Source organism: Platalea leucorodia, assembly GCF_965183815.1.
Source record: "Platalea leucorodia genome assembly, chromosome: 3".
Lineage (NCBI taxonomy): Eukaryota > Metazoa > Chordata > Aves > Pelecaniformes > Threskiornithidae > Platalea > Platalea leucorodia.
Window position 1 is genome coordinate 110896452 of NC_138825.1, and position 26792 is coordinate 110923243.

The 26792-nt window shown below is 36.3% G+C and overlaps 1 protein-coding gene across 1 annotated transcript in view; it reads left to right on the top strand.

The window, feature by feature from the left end:
- ASAP2 (ArfGAP with SH3 domain, ankyrin repeat and PH domain 2) overlaps positions 1 to 26792 on the top strand; it is a gene marked incomplete at its 5' end in the record, with an annotated part of 93500 nt that overhangs the window by 49996 nt on the left and 16712 nt on the right. The window contains 16 exons of the mRNA XM_082306242.1: positions 1122 to 1251; positions 3681 to 3766; positions 5132 to 5207; positions 5708 to 5794; positions 12248 to 12351; positions 12469 to 12538; positions 17802 to 17889; positions 19781 to 19829; positions 19939 to 20105; positions 21510 to 21643; positions 22367 to 22461; positions 24159 to 24348; positions 24791 to 24876; positions 25086 to 25201; positions 25669 to 25736; positions 26628 to 26738. Coding sequence (XP_082162368.1) covers positions 1122 to 1251; positions 3681 to 3766; positions 5132 to 5207; positions 5708 to 5794; positions 12248 to 12351; positions 12469 to 12538; positions 17802 to 17889; positions 19781 to 19829; positions 19939 to 20105; positions 21510 to 21643; positions 22367 to 22461; positions 24159 to 24348; positions 24791 to 24876; positions 25086 to 25201; positions 25669 to 25736; positions 26628 to 26738 — 1657 coding nt within the window. The remainder of the gene's footprint in view (positions 1 to 1121; positions 1252 to 3680; positions 3767 to 5131; positions 5208 to 5707; positions 5795 to 12247; positions 12352 to 12468; positions 12539 to 17801; positions 17890 to 19780; positions 19830 to 19938; positions 20106 to 21509; positions 21644 to 22366; positions 22462 to 24158; positions 24349 to 24790; positions 24877 to 25085; positions 25202 to 25668; positions 25737 to 26627; positions 26739 to 26792) is intronic.

Here is a 26792-nt window from a genome sequence, read left to right on the forward strand (position 1 = left end):
GAGAAGTATAAGGACAGAATGTATTGTTGACTGGAAGTCCTTAGACCATCTAGGGCATTTTCCCAGTAGCTTTTAGGGTAATGTTAACATCAGGTTAAGAGAGCACTTGAGACATATCATCTTCTCAGAGGGAGAGCTGAGAGACACTTGACTGCCCAAGAGGAGGTAAGACAGTGCGTGTGTTATTTGTTCCTCTCGTCTGCTTCCTGTATTCCTGTGTAATGCTTCCTCTTGTTCAAAAGCAGTACAACATTTCCTCAGGAAGCTCTTTCCAGAATTTTCAGCTTCTAAACTGTGCAAGTGGCAAACTAAAAGTCTTTCTCCAAGGAGTAAACACCCTCATATATTTTCTTTTATTAATATCTTTTTTTCATATCAGGCTTGTCTAACTGGGTAGTATAATTATGCTACTGCCTTTAGGAATAATATGGAGAATAGCTGTAACAAATGCACAAGTGTGTTTAGGGGAGTTATACTGTATGGCAGGCATTGGTTATTCATTTATATTCTGCAGGAGGACCTGTTTTATTCAGAGCTCTTGGAAAATGTTCATGGAAACTTTTAGGGAATTAGGACAGCTGGTCTAGCAGACTTTGAAGTCTGCAACACAGCCGGCTGGCCGGCATTCCCAGTGCCAACTGGCTCCGTAGCAAGTAGAGATGGCAACTGTGATTTTGGCTTAGGAAACCCTGTATATATAGAAGATGACTTGATGACAGGCAAGACTCAATAAATCTGGTGACATAATTGAACTCTGTTAACCAGTGTTTGGTCAGTTGGGATTAAACATCCCCTTACATTTTCAGTTAAAATTCATTATTTTGTTTCTGGATTTTTTTTCTTCAGTGCAAGAATTTAGTATCTTCCTCTCACTTAGTATCTTCTTTTGGAATATCTGTCAGGACATTATTTTAACAGATGATTGAATTAGATTTTAGCTACTGTATGTCATTGCTGATCTTTAGTCATTGTCAAATTTCAAATGAAATGTCATCTGGAAGTAAGTCATATGCAAAGCCACAAGAGTTTGGCTCTGCATCTGTCAGTAGACTTTGTGAATAATCAGATTTCCTGAGAGGCTGTGGATTTCTCACTTCATTGACTGATTCTTTGCCTTATAGTACAAAAATAGAGAAGGAGAAAAAAGAGCATGCTAAGCTGCATGGGATGATCCGTACAGAAATAAGTGGAGCTGAAATTGCAGAAGAGATGGAGAAAGAAAGAAGGTTCTTCCAGTTACAGATGTGTGAGGTAAGATTCAACATGAAATTCATATTGTTCTGCTAATATTCTTAAGAAAATTTTGAAAAACACAGTTGTTTAATATGTTAAAGGGAAATGCCAAGTTATTAGTGGACTGCATTTGCTAAAACACTTTTTTTTTTTTATCCTGATGCGCTAACTTTGCAGGGAATTTAGATCTTTTCTAATTTCACTTAACAAGTAAATCGTAGAATAAATAAATAATGCAAAGCTCAATTAAACACTAAGAGATGATAATAAATAAGCCTTTACACCACTACTTCACTAAAAGTTATTTTAAGCCCTAGATCATTCTCTGAATTGTTCCCTACGCTGACAGCTGTTGCGTTATTATGAGGAGAGACTCCAGTCTAGCACACTGTTGGGCTAGTGCTGAAAAAAAAATGCTAAGGATGGAATCCAGTTGTCTTTCAAGATGTTTCAGGCTGTTTCTACTTTGAAATCTTAGTGATTTTGCAGTATGTTAAAACTGATGTAGATGTTTTTTGGTTTGATTCATTTAAGGGCATGTCAGGTTCCATGGTTGGGAATTCAAGTTGCTGTGTTTCTTCTTTCTATGCATTAACTCAAAAATATACCATGGGTGTTTCTTCTGTTTTTACTATGATGATTAGAGCTAATTTGACTCATACACCAACATAGCTTAACAGCCGTTTTCCTGAATATCACTTTTAGTAACTGCATGCACTGATACCGAGTAGAAAAGCTTCACATTCCTATAGGGAGTCAGACTAAAGTATTCAAAACTGATGAAGGGATTTGAGTACCCAATAAACACATGGATGTTGCCAGCTAATTGCCCATCTGTATCCGTCTGAAGAAACAACCAGGAACAGATGCTTCTCTCTTCCTGTGTCACAGTAAAGGAGGAGTTCGCTTTAGTCAGTTGTAGTGATAATAAAATGCAGGGTGAAGTCTGTGAAATTGAATCAAGTTACCTTAAATGTGTAATACAATCATAGAATCATAGAATCATTAAGGTTGGAAAAGACCCTTAAGATCATCGAGTCCAACTGTTAACCTAGCACTGCCAAGTCCACCACTAAACCATGTTCTCAAGCACCACATCTACCCATCTTTTAAATACCTCCAGGGATGGAGACTCAACCACTTCTCTGGGCAGCCTGTTCCAATGCTTGACCACCCTTTTGGTGAAGAAGTTTTTCACAATAACCAACCTAAACTTCCCCTGGCGCAGCTTGAGGCCGTTTCCTCTCGTCCTATTGCTTGTTACTAGGGAGAAGAGACCGACCCTCACCTTGCTACAACCTCCTTTCAGGTAGTTGTAGAGAGCAATAAGGTCTCCCCTGAGCCTCCTCTTCTCCAGGCGAAAGAACCCCAGCTCCCTCAGCCGCTCCTCATAAGCCTTGTGCTCCAGACCCTTCACCAGCTTCGTTGCCCTTCTTTGGACACACTCCAGCACCTCAATGTCACCTCATTTTAAATTAACAGGAGCTAGAGAGGTGATTCTTCTAACTAAATACTATCCAGTGCATATGTCTACATTTAGGCTAATGATCTATTCACCTGAACCAGCATAAAAAGCTGCAACATTGAAAGCTGGCACTTGGATACTGCTTTATTTTAGTGGGTTTAAAACATTTAGGTGTACTGTGGGTAGGGGAAAACCAGGTGCATTAGAGCATTGCTAAGACGACATTCACTCCTTTGCTTGGAGGTCGCTGTCTAAGCAGGGGCTAAAAATTGTCATTTAATGGACAGTTAAGGACTCCTGTAAATATTTGGTCAATCTTACTTCTGCTTGCATGGCTGACATCTTTTGTGCTACGGCATTCAGGGGAGGAGCTGTCACTTAACATGGACCTTGATTGTGCTTAATGCAAAAGGACGCTAATTACACTTTTTTTTTAGCTTGACAGTAGATTTTTAAAATCTCTTGCTAAACTGTAATTTGCTGTAATTACTATGAATAAGGAATTAATAGAGAAAACGATAAAATCAGAAGGCAGATTTAAAAAATGGTTAAAATAAGCCCTCACTTTTTTTTTTTTTTTTTTTTTTGAGTAAACTGCTTTCTTGCTTAATGACATCTATTTAGCAATGAATTTAACAACTAGTGAGACAGATACCTAGATGGGCTGCTAGGTTTAAGAATGGGTTCCTAAATTTACTGCACAAATCCTTTTATGTTTCCTTTAACACAGGCTTCCACTAGGAGCCATGAAAGATGTTTTAACAATTTGAACTAATCATAGGGAAGCATCCCCACAGCATATCAAAAATCAGCGGTGACAACAATTGCTTTCGTGTGATTAAACCTTGCAGCCACTGTTTGATGCATTCTCTTTTAGGTCTTCTAAACCTGCAAGCTTGTGGAAATATAACTGAAAATAAAATGTTAAAAAAATACTGTGGCAGTAATGATTAATTTCTTTTGTGAATTACTGTTTTAACAGTACCTGCTGAAAGTCAATGAAATCAAGATTAAAAAAGGAGTGGACTTGCTTCAGAACTTGATCAAGTATTTTCATGCTCAGTGCAAGTATGTTTTAGTTTTCTTTATATCTACACAATAACTGGAGCAATGTTTTGTTTTAAACTTTTGACATCATCATAACACTTTTCTAGATTTTTCAAAATAAGTCTAAGATTCAACTGTTCTCGCTGATGTCTTTTGACAAATTGCTTTTGTCATAGATTAGTCATTGCTTTTGTTGCTGTATTCCGAAACATGTAATGAGGTTGAGCTAGTCCCATAGAATATAATTGTCTGTTCCAAAGGAGTGCCACAAAATAATTTGGCATATTTCATAAACTACTCTTGAAACAGAGCTATTAGTTTGGTCTATTAATTAGTGGTCCGTTGGTTTTGACAGGCTTTTTTGAGTGTATCTAGCAATGATGTAAATTAATTCCGTGCTCAAGAAAAATAAATTGCATAAGCAGTGGGACAAAACTATATTGAAAAATCACTCTTTTTCTAACTAATTAGAGGACTCAGTAATAAAACACAAAGCTCTCATTAGAATGATGTACTTTTTTATGATAGTCTTACAGATCAATAATATAGCAATAAAGTCATAGCTATAAACTTGAAAGAGCCGCTGTTAACCTGGTCAAATCAGTTAAGTTTTCATCTTAGAAGACCAGTCTGCACCTGTGTGTACTCCCTATATAGCTATGTTGCTTTTAAAATGAGTTTCACTTGTAGTATGTCATTCATCTGCTCTGTCCATTTAATAAAGTTTCAACAACCTAAATGCTGTGTTGTGTTGTCACTTTCATGTCTGCTTCCCAGAGTGAAAATATTTTCTGTTGCAAATGGTATGCAGCAATTTTTAATCAAATCTGTGTGTAGTTGTGGTTTCTTTAAATTAATTTTTTAAATCTCACTTTTTTTTTTTTAAGAGCTGGAATACTTGGCATAGATAACATTACTGTGACAATACAAAAATACAAATGATACAGTAAGATGTAGCATATTCAGTTTGCATATAGTCCATAATTAACTCTTGGGAAACAAAGGGGTTTTCCTTTAGTAAGAAGATTGCATCAGATGTGAAATTATTTGGCTCCAGGAAGTCACAATTATTTTATACCTACTAGAGCTTTTGCTGTTCTACAAATGAATCTTGTTTGTTCTGGGCCTTCAAAAAGTGGGATGAGAACCTGTATTTGAGGTGAGAATGAGGAAAACTTATGTGGCAGTGGATTGTGGCAGTTCTGAATCTAACTGGGGATTTTGCATGTTCCACCACCAGAGGTGGATCAAAGATGCATAAAAAATAAATGTTTAATGTTTTGAAGTGTATGGCATGGCATAATAATATGCACATCTTCCTTTGGCAACTTTTAAAACAGAGAATACAAAGTAAAGTTTAATAACAGTTTGCTTTTGGTTTTTAAGTTTTTTTCAGGATGGGTTAAAAGCAGTTGAAAGTCTCAAGCCCTCAATCGAGACACTCTCGACAGATCTTTATACAGTGAGTAGCAACCTTTCACATTTGTGTTGTAAACTTAGTTTTTTATAGTAGAACTGTGATCACTTTGGTTCAGGTTGACTGACTGTTTTAATAGTCAGCATTTTCAGGTTTTGAGTAGATTTTTGAGTAAAATTTTGTTTTCATGTCATATCCAGAAGCCTTAGTTTCAGTTCAGGACCCCACTGTGTAAAATGTTAGGAAAACAGCCTTTGCTCTAAAATTTTACTAAGTGGAAAATAACATATGGTTTTAAATTGAAGACAAGGAAGCAAGGAGAGCGTGAGGCAATACCAAAGTCTTAACCCAGCAACATCCTCACCATTATCAAGTTTTCTGAAGATATAAAGGAAAATAAACTCATCACGTTATCTTTTCTCTTTATGTTTTCATTCTTGCTCAACATTTCTCAGAAAAATGAACCAATTAAGTAGCAAGTTTGGAAGAACTGCATTAAAAGAATCAATAATGTTATTTTTAACCTGTGTTTTTCTTCATTCAAGATTAAACAAGCACAAGATGAGGAAAGAAGACAATTAACACAGCTTAGAGATATTTTAAAATCAGCACTCCAGGTTGATCAGAAAGAGGTGAGCATATAAGGTGGTTTAACTTTGGGATACCCATTTTAATTATTCTAGTGTAATGTTAGCATTTGAAACAGGGTTATTTTAACTTTTCTCAGCCATCTAATTTCTTTTGTTTATTCATCTTTGTTTTGATGCTGATATTGAATGTTTCTGACAAAGGCATTTTTTTTAAATGAATTCCCACTAAAAATATATGAGACTTATTGCAAAATAATTTCTTTTTGTTACAATATTGCAAAATACTTCATATGATGCGCTGTCTGTGAACTAGCAGGCAATGGTGTCTATGTTGCTCAAACTGAGAATGGAAGAACTTTGGCAGTATCAAGGAGACCCTGTTAGTACAATCTTATCTTACAATAATATTCCACACTGTATAAAGATTATGTAAAACTGAACTTCAAATCCCAAAACACCTCTTGTCATCATCTGCAAAAGTGACAATTAGGTTTGCTACTCTCCTGCAAGATGCCAGTTTTCAAACATGCAAGAGCTGGGTCAGTTCAGCAAATAAGTATTTTTTGAGTTTCGATTACGATTGCTGTTAGATTTAAAGGATTCTGGAGTAGTTTTATTTGGCAAACTCTGATCTGGAAGGAAGCATCTTTTGTATAACCTAATCCTAAATATTGCATCTACTTTTGTTTCAGATTGCTAGTGCTTCCTCTTCATATAAATAAATGCCAGCCAGCTTCCTTTGTGTGGCTGCTGGGCCATGAGTAAGTGATGAATGAACCCTCTCCCCCCTTTTCAGATTCTCTTTCTGAGAGGCATCACAATGAAATAGTTTAGTCTGTAGAGCTCAGACTTCCTTGATCTTTTCCAATCTTGCTTTCATCTTCCCATAAAGGTTATGGTGACTCCTAGCTCTTACCGGTGGCCAGATGATGGTTGTTGAGCAACCTAATCTAGTGACAGATGTCCCTCCCCATGGCCCAGGGGTTGGACTAAATAGATGACCTCTAAAGGTCCCTTCAAACCCAGACCATTCTGTTATTCTATGTGTTGCTGACAGGCATGTGAACAGTCTTAAACACACTTCGCTTTGAGGTGCTGTTTGTTACCATGTGAAGTTTGTGATAATGACCATTGTGTGCAAAGTTCCATACAGTTTGCAGGCACTTTTTTAGGTTCTGCCTGGCATTTAGGCCTCACTGAGGGGTGCATTTGCTAAAAACTTCCAAATTTGAGCTCTGTGGAATGAAGGACTAGTGATCCTGGTGGAAATGGCAACTACTTTGGAAGCACCATTGATTGCCTACTTTCAATAAGAAGTCTTGCTGTTGAGGGTGTGTTACCAGGCTTCCCATTTTATTCGAGTCTTTGTTCAAGAGAGATAATAGAAGCAGTTGGGTTTCATGGTTGCTGGGAATGTTGCTTCTCTGTGTTTACCTGTTTATCAGTGATACTGGTATTAAATATATATGGAAGATCTGGTGAGCACACATCCTTTCACAGACTGAAAAACATAATAATACACATACATTTATTACTTGTACTGGTTTTGTTGTGTTTAAAAATACAAGTGTAAAAAGTGCTTTATGCTATATTCATTATTTATTAATTCTGAAAATACAGATATAGATGCTTACCTGCAGAGCATGAGAAGTACTATAATTATTTGTAAAGTTTTTTGAAAACATCAATTAATCAGTGGGATGCCAAACAATCCTGGTATAATTTACCCAGTAATATTATTCTTGTTGCACTGTAATTTCCTTTACTATAACTGATTTCTTTTTCCTTCCTGAAATGCATTTACATTTTGTGACCGAAGTCTAGGAGAGTAAGTGTTACTATGTTTTAATGAAAATAGTTGGCATGATTTCCATTCAGATTTCAAGAAACTGGATTTTTCCTCTGAGCTTTTTTCTGTTGGTATGAAAAGGCTGGTTCTTTTTTTCTCCTTGTCTGTTTGCTGTATTACCAAAAAAAAAAAAATTATCATATTGTTCTTGGGAAAGAAAATTGATGTAAGATTGTAAGACAAATTGGTGATTTCCTTTTCACTCTCTTTGGGGAATTAAATCCAGTTGCTTGATTTTATGTTCTTGCAAGATTTTGAAGATATATGTATTTTTAATTAAAATGGACTTCATGTATGAACTAACAGAACATTGAAAATATTGTTCCTGTTGTGTTTAAAAAAAAAAAAAAAAAAAAAGAGACACAAACACTCATAATGAACCTTTTTTGTTGTGCCTGTATACATAGTTTCCTCCTGCACAGAACTCCCTCAAACCTGGTTTGTATTGAAACTTTTTTGAAACATCATTGTGTGTACACCCCCTTAATTTTTAATTTTTAACCTTTTATTTCTCGAACTGTAGAGCTCCTACAAGTTTCGGGGTCAACCTTAGAGTCGTATTGCCTTCATTTCTCTCTTTCCTGTGTCCTCTCTGAAGGTAGTCTTACTGTAGTGTTTAGGTTTGCTTCTGCTTCTACATGTTTGGTAGAACCTATAATCTATTTAGGCCACTGCAAAATAGGATATATTTTGTGTTTCTTGACAAAAATCACGGTAGCTGTGCTATAGGAGAGGCTGCCTACAGGGGGTTCTGGCAGATACATCTGTTGCAGGCTCTGTGGGGCTGTAATAGATAAGGGATGGATCTCTGAAACATCTTCTTGGCAATGATCCTGCAAGAGAAGCTCAGGCTCTTGGAGAGGTAAGGGCTTTTTGGCAGCTTTACGCACAGGAGTGACCCAGACAGTCTAAAATCCTGTCCATGGGAGCTGTGGAATGGCTAGCCAAAATTCGCCATGTATGAGTTAAAGCACCTTGGGTGGAAAGTTCTGTTGTGTTCAAATAGTGGGGCTGATAAATAGCTTTTTAGAATCTCTCTTATCAGTAGTCACAGACCATCTTTGCAGAATACTGTTTTCACATTTCTTTCATTTTTATCTATGCTATTCAGCTTGATTTAGAAGTCAGTTGGTCTTTGGAAGAAATCATTTCAAACCTCTTTATGGTCAGTGAAGTGATTCACTGTGAACACGCTGCAATGAAATGACTCACCTTTTTTTTGTATGCCTGTCTGCATTTCAAAGCTGATAAAGTGGACAAAGTTCAGTTTCTTAGGCTTGTGTACTTCAGTCTGTTCTGATCTTGTTATGTTCAAGAGGCATTTAAAATGACAGTACTCTGCACTAGGTATGTCCTATATCCTGTGGTGATCCATTTCCTCCCATAGGTAATGTACACTGTTCCTGCTCCTCCGATGAGGCCATTGGGTCTGACCTTGTTATCTGTGATTTGTACTCCTGTTATGTGCAATATACAAATCAGAAATAAGGGAAGATCCTTTGGAGAGCCTGCATATGGAAAAGGCATGCTGAAATTGCCTTTGATTGAAGGACGTTAATTGTGATGGTGATACGTGGTATGGCATCCCGTCTGTTAGGAGCTAGATCAAAATCATGAACTTGCTTGTCAGAAAGCTGTGGAAAACCATCATCTGGCAATCTCGTTGGACACGGTCTGAAATGGGGGTTTAAAACTGAAAATCTTCTTGTCTTGTCCTTAACTCCCTTTCATGAAATAGTATTACATTTTTTAAAGATACTGTTCATAATAATGAATGCGTGGAAATACACGTCAGCTACAGCAGCTTCCTCTCTGGTTGAAATAAGGCAGGAAGCTTGTATTATTGGCTTGCCAGTTTGGGCAAACACAGCAGCTGAGTGTAAACAACAGCTGAAGGGAGGTAGCCAAAATGCAGCAGAAAATATTCCACAAAAAGTAGCAGCACAGTCTTAAGTAATGGCAATAATGCTGTGGGCAGGTGTTGGAGGTCATCTGAAATCTTTACATGATTGAGGATGTAGAGAACTGAAATTAATTTCCTGTAAGGCCTCTAATCTTCTTGGGAATGGAGTTCCCTTACTGACTAATGGGAGGCAGAGATCAAGGCATTGGTAGGACACAATAGGCAGCGTGCGATCAGATTTTCTTCAGAAGTCAGTAAGTGTATGCGTGCAGCGGTTCTTAATCAGTGACAAGAATTCATTTTAAATGTTGTTCTGTTACTATGTTGGGCAGCCAGAGTGCAAACTCAAATAATTCTGTGTAAACAGGCTGGAGAGGAACAATAAACAGACCGGTTTATATCTGAAGGGATGCTTTGTCAGGCACGGACATTTAAGTGGTGGTTTTGTAGCACCTTTAAAGGCCTCGGATGAATGTTGTAGCTACCTGACATGGCTTCCTAGATCACTAGCTGAGAGACAGGGAAGTGGGCACAGGTTGCTTCTGTTGAAAAGGAGCACCAAGGAGTGCTGCAGCCTGCCTTGAGCTCGGCTCGTGGTTCTCAGGACCACCGAGCTCCAGCACCGTATTCAGGATGAGCCTGAAATCCTGCAGCCTGGAGATGTGGAGTCCTAAGTGCGCTGAGCAGGGGTGTAGGTGGTAGCTCTGTCCCTACCATCATCTTTCGGAGCTGTCATGTGTTGCCGCTACTGTTGAGGAGGATCCTGAACAGCTTTGTCTGCATTAGTAGCTTTGGTAGCAGAATGTGCTGCTGGAGCTTGTAAAGGAGCAGCATTCCATCTGAGCTGGCGTTCTCTGGGGAAAAGCACAGTCCGAGTGTGTTCTTGGTTTTAGTTGGTCTTTTTCCCCTGCTTATATCCAGAGATGTCTTATACTTAGGCTAATAAAGTGTATGAAGCTAACTGTAATTAGAGAGAAATTATCATCTTCTTAATTCACATTTTTTAGATCACTGTATATTTTATTTTATCATGTGGACACTCTGAAAACCCAAAATGATGTATCTTGCAGTTGTACTCCTAGTATATCTGACGCACTATCTCATCTTTTTAGCAAAAGAGATTTTTTAATCAAATTAGTAAGTTTATTTCTTAATAGCTCTTAAGTTTTTGCTTAGAATAGCTCAGATAGATAGTCATTTAAGTGAGCTGCTTTCTTTGTGTTTTTTTTTCCTCGCTATACTTGTATTATCTGCCATATATAACAGAGGTGTGTTATGTCCATAGAGCAAAGATAGTAGAAAAGAAAACAATAAATATTATAAGTACAAGTCGTTTTTACTGTATGCATTGAAAAGTCCATCCCATCATGTTACTGCTGCTAATATACAATGCACTAATACATCAGATTCTTCATTATCAGGTTCTTATTTTTTAAGAAGCTGGACTCTTGCAGCAGTGGGTCCTGCCTCTGAGTAGTTCTGAGAGCAGTGAGAAGGGTTTAGTTAATCCTTGTCACTTCCTGTCCCAGAATTCTACTTTGTTCAAGATATTTTGGGTTAAGTTATTTTTGTGGAAATAGCTTTTCAATTTTCCTGTATGTCTCCTGAACTATGTTTCCAGGAGGTCTCTTCTGCTTTTCAGAGAATAACTTGACTCAGTTTCCACAAGGAAAACCACTTCTTCACATTTATGTATGTAATTTTTCTACAATGGAAGGGTGCACTAGGAATTGCGGGAAAAGGACTGTCGTGGTTTAACCCCAGCCAGCAACTAAGCACCACGCAGCCGCTCGCTCACTCCCCACCAGTGGGATGGGGGAGAGAATCAGAAGGGTAAAAGGGAGGAAACTCGTGGGTTGAGATAAGAACAGTTTAATAATTGAAGTAAAATAAATTAGAACAGTTAAATAGGCAAAGCAAAAACCGTGCACGCAAACAAAACAAAACAAGGAATTCATTCACTACTTCCCATGGGCAGGCAGGTGTTCAGCCATCCCCAGGAATGCAGGGCTCCATCACGCGTAACGGTTACTTGGGAAGACAAACGCCATCACGCCCAATGTCCCCTCCCCTTCCTCCTTCTTCCCCCAGCTTATATACTGAGCATGACGTCATATGGTATGGGATAGCCCTTTGGCCAGTCTGGGCCAGCCCTCCCCTTGGCTGTGCCCCCTCCCAGCTTCTTGTGCCCCCGGCAGAGCAGGGGAAGCTGAAAAGTCCTTGACCAGTGTGAGCGCCACTTAGCACCTATTTAGAGAGAGCTTAGCACTACTTAGCAAGAACCAAAGCATCAGTGTATCATCGACATTGTTCTCATCCTAAACCCAAAACACAGCCCCATACCGGCTACCAAGACGAAAATTAACTCTATCCCAGCTGAAACCAGGACAGGGTAATAATAATCTTTAGTGTTTGTACACTGCAGTGCTTGCATGACTTGGAAATCCTGCTGCTCAATTAATTTTTGGGTTAAAAAACCCCATATATTAAGGCTAATAGTAAAGCTAAATAAAAGCAAGTAAGAAGATTTTGTCAGGTGCTGATAATGGCTACTCCTCAAGTGTTTTTTATGCCTTCTGAAAAAAGAAATGGATCTTGTTCTCTCTCACTGAGGAGGAAAAATGTGCTTCATTTGGCCTGTAGGGTTAGAGCAGGAAGGAAAGGCTCTGAGACTCATTAATAGGGGGGATATTTTGGTTGAAAGTGTGAAATGCATTACGAATTGCTCTTCTGTATATTTCAGGATTCTCAGATTCGTCAGAGTACAGCTTACAGTTTACATCAGCCTCAGGGAAACAAGGAACATGGCACTGAACGAAATGGTAGTCTGTACAAGAAAAGTGATGGGTAAGTACTGCCGGATTCTACTGAAGAAAAATTGGGTCCTAAGAGCTGAGGCAATGTAATATTAAATATTTTAAAAACTGAGTCACTTTTTTTTTTTTTCCTTCCTCTTTAAACCAGAATCAGAAAAGTGTGGCAGAAAAGGAAGTGCTCAGTTAAAAATGGTTTTCTTACAATTTCCCATGGTACAGTAAGTATTTGTTTACAGTATTTTATGTACATGGTTGCTAATACAAAAAGGCAAGCTATGCTGGTCTATATTTATAATTTGGAATTAGCTAGATTCCTGATGCAGTGTTTGGAATATGATGGATACATTTTTTTTTTAAGGCAGTCTTTCAGAAATATATCAAGATATACACAGTATCTAAAAATACAACTGTTTTAATGCTCGTGACTGTTAATGGAAAAAAATGACTTTTTTAATGGCTCATTTAGTTCATGTAAACTGTTCATATTTTACCAGACTAAAAATACAAATTACAACTTCATTTTTTTTGAAAGATATGGTTGAGCGTTAAGCCATCTTTTAGATATGGGTTTAAAAACTTTTTATATTTATGAGACAAACTGAGAGAATGCTGAATCTATTCTCTCCCCCAGATTTGCTGCTGTGTGGTAATCTGTTATGAAGGTAGCTTTCCTGGGGAGTAGTTGTTGGGGAAAATCAACTCTGAAGGCAACTTCTACAAGAATGACAAGAGATAGAGAGTTAGAAGTCCCTCTTTCTTTGCTACCAATATTTGAAACACATTAACAAACTTTAAATATTAATACTTAAAGATTTAAAACTTTATACCTTCATGTTTTGGACCTTTTACACTTGGCTTTGAATTCAGCTGGTTTTGCTTTCCCATAACTTTTCTCTTTTTATATTGCTTTCTGAAAACTTTTAAGAAACTTTCTTAAGGCAAAAATCAACTCAGTGACACTATTTCCCATTCTTGGTCTAATAGGCAGTCCTGTTTCTTGATCCCGTTATGAACCATTCTGTTCTTCATCCTGTTATGCCTGTTGCTATGACTACAGGTTGACCCTGGCAGCAAAATGAATCAATCTCTCATTTGTGCATCTAACCACAAGCTGTTGCCTTCTGAATTGACAACCAGGAGTTAAGGAGGAGTGCAAAACCAGGCCTGCAAAGTAGAGTCGTTACTATGGCTTTGGAATTGTCCGCCAGTTTATCCCTGTTCTCATTTGAGTGCATATGAGTGCATCTTTGTTGGATGGACATGCTGTAGTGGTACCAGTAGGAGTGTAGCTAGGGCAGCTCAGAGCTGGCAGAGGCTACAAAATCCACTTGTGGAGCAGAATTTTAAAACTTTCACATGCAAGTACAGTTACTGAGTCTTTGAAGATACTGTTGTTGTTCTCTTTTTATAAGCTGTCTACCAGATGGTCTAACATTTTTAGAAGCAGTAAGTTCCCACTGAAATCAGTGGAGTTGGTTTCACAGGTTTGGCTTGGATCTTTTTGCATCACAAAATTAAAAGAGTACCTTCTTGTTTTAAAATACCCTCGTAAAAAGTATTTTTACTTTTTTGCTCGCTTTCCCCTTATGTATTGATGTCAGTTTTGTGTAAGAAATTAATGCTTGTTTCATAGACATTGAAATGGGTAGAAGCGATTTCTGTTTGTTAAGAATTTTCTGGGCTGCTCTGAATGTCTTCTGAGACTTCTGAAGCAACAGCATTGATTTCCAGGCTTTCTCAGGGTTGATATCTCCTGGTCTCTAAAATATGATGTGTCATTCTCTCTTCCCAGCTGTTCATCAAAATGAACCATCTCTCAGAAATTCAGTTGTCAGTTTTGTTTGCTTTATCAAATACAAATTTGTAAATGCTTTTCCTTTAAAGGCTAAGTATTCCTCATGGATTTCTGTTCTTTGGTCATGTAGCCTCTCTTTATGAGGGACTATCTTTTTAGTTAGTTTCTAGAACAGCTACCTTCAGGCAGTTGCAGGTGCTGTATTCTGACTTAAACTCGCCTGCCAAGTGCTCTCCTGATATGGATGGGGAGAATATGGTTGGTTCTCTGTCAGTCACCCAGCTGTAATGCTGAATACATGTGTCTGCATTGGCATATGTGCAGAAGTTACACTTTTAGACAATGAACGGCTTCGAAGAAATTAGCATTCGTAGAGCAACGTGCAAGGTAACGGTTGATGGAAAAACAGACACCGCTCCTTTGTGTAATTATTAGCAGTTGGAAATTTTCTGACATCTACCTGACTGCAATTTAATGTACGTGGATGAAAAAACAATAGAAGCAGATTGAACCATGTAAATAAGAATTCCTAAGTGGTTTCCAGATCAAGAAGTCCCAAGGGAAAAACTCACATTTGAGGAACCTGAGATTCCTCAAAGTTGATTTGTGTTTAAAGAACTTCAACGGAATTTGCTGGTTGTCTGCAAAAAAGGAATATGAGAGAGACTCATTCTCAGGGAATCTTCTTTGGTTGTTCTTTTTACTGCTGGAAACTTAAATCTACTGTTATGATTGACAGGGCAATCTGAAGGCAAAAGATTCAGATTTAATCTTTTGATTCTTAAATAAATCACTGTGATATAAAAAAAAAATGCACGATGAAATCAACCAGCCAGTCTGTTAAGTAAGTGGACACATTTGCTCGTGCCTTTTGTAAAAATCAGCTCTGTATCTTGGCACTCCTCGGTATTGTCTTAGAGGCCTAACCTTTTGATTCCTATGCTTACTGTTTGTTGCCAGAACGTACAAGAAGTCAGTTTTGGCAGATGGAGGGTTAAAATTTCTCCAGGAAGGAACACAAGTTGATGATGAAGTCTGCATGTACGGCATGAGAGGTGGCAGCACATCTTTTCAGGGTGTTGGATGGTTGTCCAAAAATTCCCTAGTAGTCTGAAATTTAATTGTCTAATCGGAGACTCAAGCAGGAAAATGAAACCCAGGGGTTTCAAACAAATAGTGTAATAGCAGTTACGCGTTTGTTACCATTTTCTACTTCTAGTGTCTCCTAATCTTGCCAAAGGTCTGGTTCAACCTACAGCCTAGTGTGGCTAAGGAATTTATATAGCCTTGCCTCCCTTTGTCTTGAGGCTCTAAGTTCTCCCCAGGCAGCATCTGCTGGGTGAAGGAAGCGTGTTGTCCACCAGGTAACGGGCACCGGTCGGGGAGGCAGGTGGGGAGGGGCTGATATTCGGCCACAGGATAAAAGCATGAATGTGGTGGTATCAGCCGCATGCGAAGATGTCAGGGTTTTTTAATACCCTTGTCAATCCTGACTTCTGGTTAGGAGATCCTCAGTCAAAAGCTTTGGAATACGTTTGGATTCCAAGATCAGCACATGGGCCCAGGATGTGTTTTAGGTTGTTGCAGCCATGTCTTTGGGTTCTCAGATCCTGATACGGAGTTCTTATGCTTCATTCTCCTATCCAGAGAGATGAGTTCTGTGTATATTGGTCCTTCAGACCTCTCTGAAGCATTTTAGTGATTTTAGATCCATTTACAACTTCATATTTCATAAGTTATAGAAAACTAGTTAGATCCTTGAATGCACTTCAGATCCAAAGTCCCGAGGCAAGTGGATTCTTTCTTAACCTGAATTTACTTGCATTTTTACATTCTCGTAGACCCTGTGAGAAAGGTATCTATGAGTTGCCCAGTGGCTTGTTTACCAAATACTTATATTTTGATTTTTTTTTTTTTTTTGCTTTATTTTGTATTTTCATTATAGGCAGCTTCTGCACGCTTCTTGGACAAACAGTTACATTAAAAATGTAAACACTGGAAACTTTAGTGCTACGGATATTAAATATATTTAAATATAACCAAGAAAATGGGCCCAAGCTGGCATTTTCAACATGTTTTCTCATATGCTTCTAGTTACAAAGAACTCTTGTTGTTGATAGGCTAAAATAATGAAAACTGTATGCACTTTTACTACTAAAAGGTATGTCTGGAATTTGAAAAGCTATTTACTAGGCAGAGAATACAATGTGGTTGTCAATTAATTGTCATCTTGCTGCCTCTAAAACCTCTCTTGGGTACAATTTGTTTTACATTGCCCAACAAGTGACCTGCAGGTTTGTTGTTTCAAAGCATGCATGGCTTTGTTATGGCTGTTGCTTATGTTGGGCAAAGCATGAGCATGCTGTTTTTCAAGGACACTGTGATTATTTTTTCTTTTTTTTTTCTTTTTTTTTTTTTTTAACAGGAAAAAAATACGTAATTGTTTCCCTTCTTATGTTTCTCCATGGTTTTAATTTTTTACTGGTCTTCAGACATAATGATGTTGTTCTTTTTTGGCCAGCTGCATCATTTTATCAGATTGTTTCAAGGAAATCTGTACTCTTCAGACTTGTTCTCCCTTCTTTTTTGAATGAAATGTTTTCATCAATAAATTTAGAAGAGATTGAGAAGATGTACATTTCTTATGATTCATTGCAAGTTAATTACATTATGTGGTAGTTCAGCTTCATTTCATAATAGTTCTTGCTTAGATGATGAAATCTTGTTTTAGCAACTTGATAGATTAAAATTGTTAGAATGCAACAATAAGTATGGTAATGTGTTTATGTATATTGCTATCTTTATAATAGCACTTTCCTAATGATCTAAATTATTATTTTTCGGATTATATTGTCTAGAGCAGAGCCTCTCTAGTTAAATCTGCATTCTGATTTAATTATTCTAGAAGAAGAGTGAAACTAGTTATCCATTGTAGCAAGTGCAAACCATTCCTTAAGTCAAGGTTGCGAACATAACATCTTACTACCTCCTACCCCAGGTCTGTAGGACAGGTGGGTTAAGGGAATGAAGAGATTAGCGCAGAGGTGCTATTTGAAAAGTCTTTGTAGCCTTTATGAGACTTTTTCAAAATGAAGTTTGTGTGTGCATTTTGCTTTTTGTAAAACATTGCCACTTTATATTAGAGAATATTCATTATACAATATATTTTATTTCACTACATTTTTTGGTAATGAACTATCTCAGTTTAGTTTTGCATGTTTGTTGCAATACTTCTCTGTGCAAACTTCTTAATCATTATTATTCTTCAAAGTATTCGATTATTGAAAACCTAGATAACTAACTTTTTTAAACTAAATTTCTAAATGTTAGAGGATTAAACTTAGGTAAAATTAATCTGTCTCTGTCATACCTGATTCCTTCAGATAAGTGTTAATGGTAAGGTGGTCAGAGTACTGATAATTAAAGTGATTTTACCCCTCTCCCCTTTCAAAATTCTAGGGTCTATGCAGTTATCAGTGAACAAAATAGCGAAATATAAGAAAATGTACAAATTTACAAACCATTATGGAGAAGAAAACATAAATCAAAATCTGGGTCTATTAAAAATTAAAGTAACAGCTGTTTGTCAAGTCTTTTTTGCCAGTGGGATGTTATCCTATGTTTTTGGACTGCCGGGCTCAGTCAGTATCAATATACTAAAATGTGTATGCTTTATCTTCAAATAGGCTAACCGACCTCCAGCAAAGCTCAATCTATTAACCTGCCAAGTGAAAACAAACCCAGAGGAGAAAAAATGTTTTGACCTCATATCACGTAGGTTTGTTGTTTAGGTCTTTTTACTTGCAGCTAATATCAAAGGGTTTTGCATTATTTCTGTAGATGTGTCAATAATTCACTTAAACATTTTTGCAATTGTAGAATGCGTCCCTTTATAAAATGCCCTTCCCAGGACAATTTACCATTTAACTTATTTTAGCATAATGCAACTAACTATAGCTGTTTCTTTGGAAAGCCACTTGTTTTTAAAGCTATCTTTACTCCTTCATTCTATATAATTTTGTGCTGCCTTACAATAGAGTAACAATATTTTTACTGTGATATCACTCTTTATATTGAAAATGTCATAGGTGATCATCTTGGAAAGTTATGGCTTTTGTACAAGATCAGATGCAGCTTTTGAAACATGACAAAACTTCATAAAATTTAAGTGGTTGCTATGTAACTGTGAATAAAATACTGAAAACTTTTTTTAGTTTTGTTATCTCATAATAGACATAAAGGTGAGATAAAGAGTCTACATATTAAAAATACCAAAACGGAATAATTTTGGGAACTGAATGGAATGATACAAGATTGTATAGTAGAATGTTTCCTTTGTTTTATCACTGGGACATTTTAGTATTCTATTTATGGGCTCAGTAAAAATACATTACTAAAATACTAAAATATATATCTCAAATTATTTGGGGAGAAGAATGTAAATCTATTCCTCATTTGTTCCTTTGTCGGAGTATAAAGTTCTTTTCTATTTGTAAATGTAAGATATGTTACTTACATTAATAGACTAGTACTCATGTATGCAATATACAGCTTTTCCATTTCTGCAGAAGCAAGTGGTCTTCCCTGTTTACTTTTGCACTTTCTTTCTTTGTTGATTACCATGTCACATTTTGTCCAGTATCAACTTATCACAGCATTATCATTTGTCCCATCATACATATGACAAGGCGTAACTGGCTTCTTAGCCTTCTCCAGATCACTTTTTCATTTTGTTTTACTATAGAGTTTAAAAACATTCCTTGTTTTTCAAAAACTCCAAATTGCTGTATCATGGCAAGATAAAATCAGTTATTCTTTATCTAGCACTTTCCTTTCTGTCCTTTGATGTATCCTCACTCTCTTAACATTGTCCATGTTTGAAACTATCTTTTACTACCTTTTGCCTCAATATTTTTCAAACTTTAGGAATTTTCAACCTAGAATATCTTTTTGCCAGTAGCTTTACCTCTGTTCTTCTCCTCAACTATACTAATTTTAACTCCAGCTCAATCACCAAACTCTATCATATCTCATTTGTTTCATAGACTTAAGATGTATTATGTTTTTTTCTTTGGTAGTACACTATGATAACAATGCTTAGAATTACAAAAGTAGTAATAAACTGAAAATTTTTAGCTTGATTTAATTGAAACAGCTTGGGGCTTATCCTGATTGTAGTTTGGCCTTTGTGTCTGTCAAATTTGTTTTGTCAGTTTTGATTACTGTGGTTTTAAGGGCTCATTTGGAAACTTTAAATCTTTCTTATATACACAGATAAACTCAAATATGGGTCCATATTTTAGTGACACACACCACCACCCTCAGCAGAACTTTAGACTTGTGATTACTGAGGTTATGTCTAGAACATGGAAAAATTATTGTGCTCTCCTGCTGCTTCTGTGATAGAAGCACAGCACTGAAGAAAACAGTTTCTGTTTGAAGAGCAACAAACCACCTTGTGTAAACATAGGTATAAACATAGATGAACTGTAGTTTGCATGAGTGAAACTTGCTAAATAGACTTTTTGCCCTCAACACTCCAGTGATGACACTAGAGACCTCAGGAGTCATACATCAATTAATTTTAGATTTTTATGAGAGATTTCTGCAAAATCAGTTTTTCAATCATTTTTTTAAATCAGTATGTGAATTATTTATTATGCAGACGACAGGACGTACCACTTTCAAGCAGAGGATGAACAGGAATGTCAAATGTGAGTTACTTTGCTAATTTTATTTCTGATACTGGTGTTATACAGAGACATTACCTTGAACTTTAGAAGTGCCGAAACATTTAATAGCAAAATATTGCTGCCATTTTAGATGGACATCTGTTCTACAAAACAGCAAAGAGGAAGCTTTAAATAATGCATTCAAAGGAGATGATAACACAGGAGAAAATAATATTGTCCAGGAACTGACAAAAGAAATTATATCTGAAGTCCAGAGGATGACTGGAAATGATGTGTGTTGTGACTGTGGAGCACAAGGTGACTCAATTAAGCATATTTCTAATTGGTAAAAATTCTGTGTCTCATGAGAGTATTTAAGCTGATGTTTTATGCTTTCACTTTTACTCCTTATCTCACAAAGGTTATACACATAGTAGAATATGCTAACAATTTAATTGCACTACTTTAGAAAGATTGATTTGCTATATGCATATTGTCAGTGGGGAGAAAAGTTCCAAAGAAGCTTATTTTTCTCCCATGTATTTTGCTAATTGTAACTTTTGCTTATGTAAATCATTTGAACTTATTTTATTAGCCTGTATTTTACATAAGGTTTAGGTAAAACTGGACAGCAGTAAGATACTTCAAGCACTTTTCTAATACAGCTTTTTTTTTTTTTTTTTTTTTTTTTTAAACAAACAAACAAACAAACAAACAAACTTTTTATGTTTTACTTTGAGAGTGAGCCAGGGATTATGTCTTAAGACTGTGCTCATTTGGAAAAGAATGCACCTGCTGACTATGGTTTGCAGCATTGGTTTTGTTGATCAATGATTTTCTACTTTAATCCTCTTCAAATTATTTTTTAAATCCTGCTGTTTCTTGTGTTCTTTCATGTTACAGAGGCACTGCAGGACTTAGGTTTTTTTAATCTGAAACTGTAGCTGAAAACATCAGATCTGAAGCTGTATGCACTTTATAAATCAATAGTAACTTCCAGCAATAGATACTGTGTAAAATTATGGGAAGAGTCAATCTTGCTGTCTTTAAGGAAGAAGATTCTAAATAGCTGCTACCAAACCTCTATCAAATAAATTAATTTCTAAGCTGTCTAAATCTTCAGAAATTTAATTATTTGTCTGGAAGATGCGGGAATATTATAGCAAGAATGCAAAATACCAGGAGAAAAGACAAGCAAGGGTAACGAAGGAGAGGGATGAGCCTTAGTATCTTTGAAAAAGTTGAGTGAGAATCCATTGTAGTGTAGTGCTGTATGTATACTTCAGAATCACTGCTGCTTCACTTAGCCTGAAGTCTATACTTGAAATAATAAAAAAAAAAACAAACTGTAGGCATTGTTATTTCAATTTGAACTGCACCTATACCCCCTAGTCAAGAACGTGACACCATTATATTGGTGGTGGAAAAATGCAGTTCCTGAAAGCCATGTGGAGAATGACAAACTGGACTGTTTGAGCAGCTCCCTCGGAGGGCGATGTCCTTTATAAAAAAAAAAAAAAATTGCATCTTCACTTCTTTCGCCATTAAAAAAATCCTGGTTTGTGTTTCCCAGTAGAGTAAATGTAAAGACATAAATTAAAAAACCTGATAATTCACATACAGGAGTCTTATTTTACAGAGTGTCATTTCTGTATACTGTGTTTTCTAGAATAAAATAATTACCTGAATAAATTTTAATTCTGTGGGTGCTTTCTGTTTCAGATCCTACCTGGCTTTCAACAAATTTGGGAATTCTAACTTGCATTGAATGCTCAGGAATCCATAGAGAACTTGGTGTTCACTATTCCAGAATGCAATCACTTACATTAGATGTGCTGGGAACATCGGAACTTTTGGTAATCAAATTGCTTTTATTAACTTAAAAATAGTACTGTAAAATACTTCCAACAGAAGTATATTTTTTTCACTTCAACAATGTGTTTTGCCAATCTTGAAAGTTGCCTCTGGATAAACATAATTTAAGAAAGCTTAATTCTTCAAGTTTAAGGGAACTTCCTGGAACATAGTGTCTTACTGTAAACTTTGCCTGATCTTAGAATTCAAATTAGTAGAGGCTTCGTATTTTTGGTGTTTCCAAGTCTTTTTACTCTTGGTTGCTTTTTGAAAGAACACAGCTGTTTGACATATAAATGTGCCTCAGATTAAAAATTGAAGGACTTCACAAATGCTTATCCCATTAATTATTTAGCATTATTTTAGAAGAGAACTTTAATCCTCAAAGGAAGAAAACTTATTCAGCTTTGCTACACAAAGACGTTACCACATATCAGCTCCTCTGTGACAGTTCATCTGTGTGTTCATACCCAGCATGAAGTATTTTGCATTTATTGTATGAACTGGTGTCTTGATGGATTATTCTGCAGTTACTTGTTTGTGTATTAAATTGCAGCTGAAGACTGACATCCAAAATCTGCCTGATCTGTTCATGATCACTGACATAGTAGCAGAACTAGGAATCAGAAGCAAGAAGTCCCAACTCCCTTTTTCCCTTGTCCTCCCACTAGTATGTGCGTGGCCTGAACATGTTTAAGTGACCTGTGGATTTTTTTTTTTGACAGCTTGCAAAGAATATTGGGAATGCTGGGTTTAATGAGATTATGGAATTCTGTCTGCCAGTTGATGAGATGGTCAAACCTAATCCAAGCAGCGATATGTAAGTAAAGAGGCACTACTTCTGAAAAAGGCAAGCATTTAATATTGCTAATGGGTTGTGCCATTATGGCTTGCACCAGCAGGCCATGGAAGATATATGATGTCTTATATATAGCCTTATAGCCAAGGAGTAAATGTTTTTTCTGATGCTTTGCCTGTCTGTTTTATTGAACTTTATCTGATTGTACCTTCCCTAATAATAAGCATTATTTTGCCAACTCTCTGAATCATGATTGTGTGGGACAGAAACAAATTAAACATGACTTGTTGGGAATTTTAAAGACACACAAGGGTAGAGGTTAAAAACAAAGCTGTTAATTTTGTGCTATTTAAACACAAAATAGAATTTGGAATAAGGTACGCATTTTACCTGAAAGATACTGAACACCTAGTGTTTAGAAACTATACCTAGGACTTAAGTCCGTAACTGTGGAATAAAGACAGAACATTCAATTGAATTCCTCGAAAGCACTGAACTGCGATGGCAGAGACACAACAAGGACAGCTGCCTACTTGGCTGGATACTACTCCATCGTAAAAGAGCTAGTAAATGATACAGAAACAAACCCAGAAGAATTGGCTTTGAATGAAGCTGATTTTACATTATCTGGACTTTCACCATTCTGACAGAATCAATGTTAAACCATGCAGTTTAAATTATTTTTGACCTCCACTTTCAGTAATAATACAGAATATTAATATTACTAATTTAAATTACTAATAATTTTACTGAATGCTAAATCAATAGCATAAGAAGACTTCTAAAAATGATATTTTAAAAAAATCATTTCATTTGATACATCTACATATCAAATTTGGGTTTTTTTAATGAAATGAGAACCTGAAGACAAACACTTTTTTTAAAAACTATGAAGGAATACTGTCATATGCTTTAGGAACAAGAGCTACCCATTGATTCAATTTATTATTATTTGGATTTTTTTCTTTTTGCCCATTATATAGTATCTAGGTGATAAAGTACGGCTTTGCTAAACGTCTTCAGTGAAACGTTGTGTACATCCCAAGAGCTGGTAAGGAGTTATGCCTTTGGGAGACACGCAAGCACCTGTCTTATTGTGATGGGAAGAGGAGTAGTGATTTGTTAGTCGGGTATCAACAGCAAAAGTGATAACTGATGTGCTTATTCAAGTGTACTAAGTTTTCACCTCAGTTTAGAGGCGAAACTAAAAACTCACTGTTACGGTTGTGGTGAAGAGTTGCTTTACAGAACATACTCACTGCTGTGAATGCAAATCCAAGGCCTGGATAGTCTGTGCAGAGGTGTAAGACAGATTTTTCTGTCCCATGACTTCCATCCCTTTTCAGCATGTGTAGGAGTACAAGTCAGGTAAACATAAACCTGCCAGGCTGCTGCTGGCAAACCAGCATTATGAAGCTTTGATGTATCTTCAGTACATTGAGCTGGGTAATCTTGATCTCAACTTCACACCAGAGTTCAGAGAGGAAAATTCATGGTTTGTCTTCATATTGGATATTTGATTCATCTTCTGCAGCTACATTTCATACTGGAAATACAAGACTGCATGTCTCGCATGCATATTTAAAAAGAAAAATTATCATAATGAATGAGAAATAGTCTTTCCCAGATTTTATTTCAAATTACTTGCATGTATTTATGGAAATTCTAATGTGTATCTTCTGCTAAAAGCTATAGAAGTAAATTATATTCAATTTCAGGAATGCAAGAAAAGATTATATTACTGCCAAGTATATTGAGAGAAAATATGCAAGGAAAAAGCATGCTGACAATGCAGCTAAATTACATGCTCTTTGTGAAGCAGTGAAATCAAGAGACATTCTTGGACTAGTCCAAGTCTATGCTGACGGTGTGGATCTCACAGAAAAAATTCCACTGGCCAATGGTCATGTAAGTGTTGTAAATTTTATTAGACAAATTGTTGAATGCAATATGCTTTCATTAATTAAAAAGGACTATTTTCTTATTTGAAAATAAGATTTGAAACACTGTTCTGAACACTTGTCCTTTTGATGGTGTAATTTAACAATAACAAAAGAGGTTATTAAATAGTTTAATCTAAAATTGTTTCCAAAATATTATCACATTTTAAATGTATTAACACATTAAACATTAAATCATTCAAGAATCTATTTGTTTTCAACCAATTTATTTGTTTACTTTAAAGGAAAAAAAGGGAAGCAATAAAAGTCTTCACAAGAGAAGTTTTGATGGTAGCATGTCTGAATATTTTGAAATTAAATGTTTTAATTGATCTAATTCATGTCTTGATAAAATTTCTGCTTCTCTGTAGATCAGAAGAAATAAATCTGTTCTTTTATTTTATTCTTAGGAGCAAGATGAAACAGCGCTTCACCTTGCTGTTAGGTCAGTTGATCGAACATCCCTTCACATAGTTGACTTTTTAGTGCAGAACAGGTAAGTGTATGGAAAGCTATTAAAATGTTATTGGTACTGCTTTTATGTCAAGTAATATAAATACGTAATGAATACAAATACTAAAACTAATTCTAGTATTTGGAAATTTAATTTTATTCTTTGAAAATCTTGTCATGAGAGAGGTTTGTTAATATAGGGTAGGAAACTAAGTTTAATCAGCTTTCTTCTTCTTTCTTGTGCTCCAATAGTGGCAATCTAGATAAGCAAACATGTAAAGGTAGCACAGCCCTGCATTACTGCTGTCTGACGGACAACGTTGAGTGCCTCAAACTGCTGCTGAGAGGGAAGGCTTCTATTGAAATAGGTAAAAGGGTAATGTGTACTTCAATTTCATATTTGTCACTGCTTCAGATAAGAAACAGTGAAGGTGGAATAAGTGCATTTTCCCCCCAATTGTTTATCATAATTCTGTGAATATAATCTTCATTATTAAAAAAACAAAATTCACTGTTTATTTCAAGTTTAAAATTGACTTATACATTACACTTGCTTTTTAAACAAATTTAGATAAGTACCAAGATTTTCAACTGATACCTTATTGCTGAGTTTTATACTGCCATTTCATGGCTTTCATTCGATATATATGGTGTGTTGAGTTGCTACTGCTTGTCGTGTTCAGAGGTGGAGCTACATATGAAGGAAAGAGATTAATTTTAGAGTGTGTTGGTCTAGTACTTCGCTATGTTCCTGCAGGTTTGTCTTTATCTTTAGTAATGGACATGTTAATAGTGACGCCTATCATCATAACTTTCTTTTCTTGCTGTAATATAGCTAATGAATCAGGAGAGACGCCGCTTGATATAGCTAAACGCTTAAAACATACTCACTGTGAAGAGCTGGTAAGTGCTGCATCTTTCTATGTGTTTGTGCATTTGTAAGCAGAATCATGTCTGAATATTTAACAGTTTACAGTTGAATATACAACAAATAAATTCCAGACGGAATAGTTGTATGCTTAGAAATAGCTATATGCTTATATCAAGTTATATGCTTTTAGGAAGAAAATTATATTTCTTTTTAGATTACTTGGAAATGCTAAACTTCTTGGGGACAGGGCATGATTCTGTTTGATCTATTAGTCCCAGATCCACAAGTGTCTGACACCCCGTTGAAATCTAATCACTGAAGTACTTTTTATGGGTGAAGGCCATGGATAAAGGCCATGCTCTTGTTGCCCAGGGAAGCTGTGGATGCCCCATCATTGGAAGTGCTCAGTGTCAGGTTGGATGGGACTTTGAGCAACCTGATCTAGTGAAGGATGTCCCTGCCCATGGCGGGGGGGTGGACTAGATGGTCTTTAAATGTCCATTGCAATCCAAACCATTCTGTGATTCTGTGAAGAGAAGTTGGCTACCATCACTACTTTTAGTAAGCAAGAAAAATGGATTAGTGGGGTCGAGGCTTCTTTGACTTGCTGTTTCTAAATCAAAGCAAATAGGATGTGGTGCTTATTGTCAGAAAATGGAGAACGGACCTACAATGGTTAATGAAAAGCCTAGTTGCTTTTGATTTATTTGTGTTGTGTTTGGTCACAGGGCTTAATTCTTTAAACTTACCCCAGTGCAGTAACTTTCCAGATTACTGAAATCTGTTTTTAAAATAAAAGTAATATCTGTACTTGGAAGCCAAGGTTTCTTCTGTATGTGGTTTTTGTTTGGTTTTAAATATGTTGTTTTAAAGTAAGTACTGCACTTAACATAGGTGTCAACAGTCATCTTTTTTTTCCTTAGCTTACTCAAGCACTGTCCGGAAGATTTAATTCTCACGTTCATGTAGAATATGAATGGCGGTTACTCCATGAAGATCTGGATGAAAGTGATGATGATGTGGATGAAAAGCTGCAGGTTTGTATCAGTACATTATTATATTTCTGTACACATATCTGTGTAAGCACA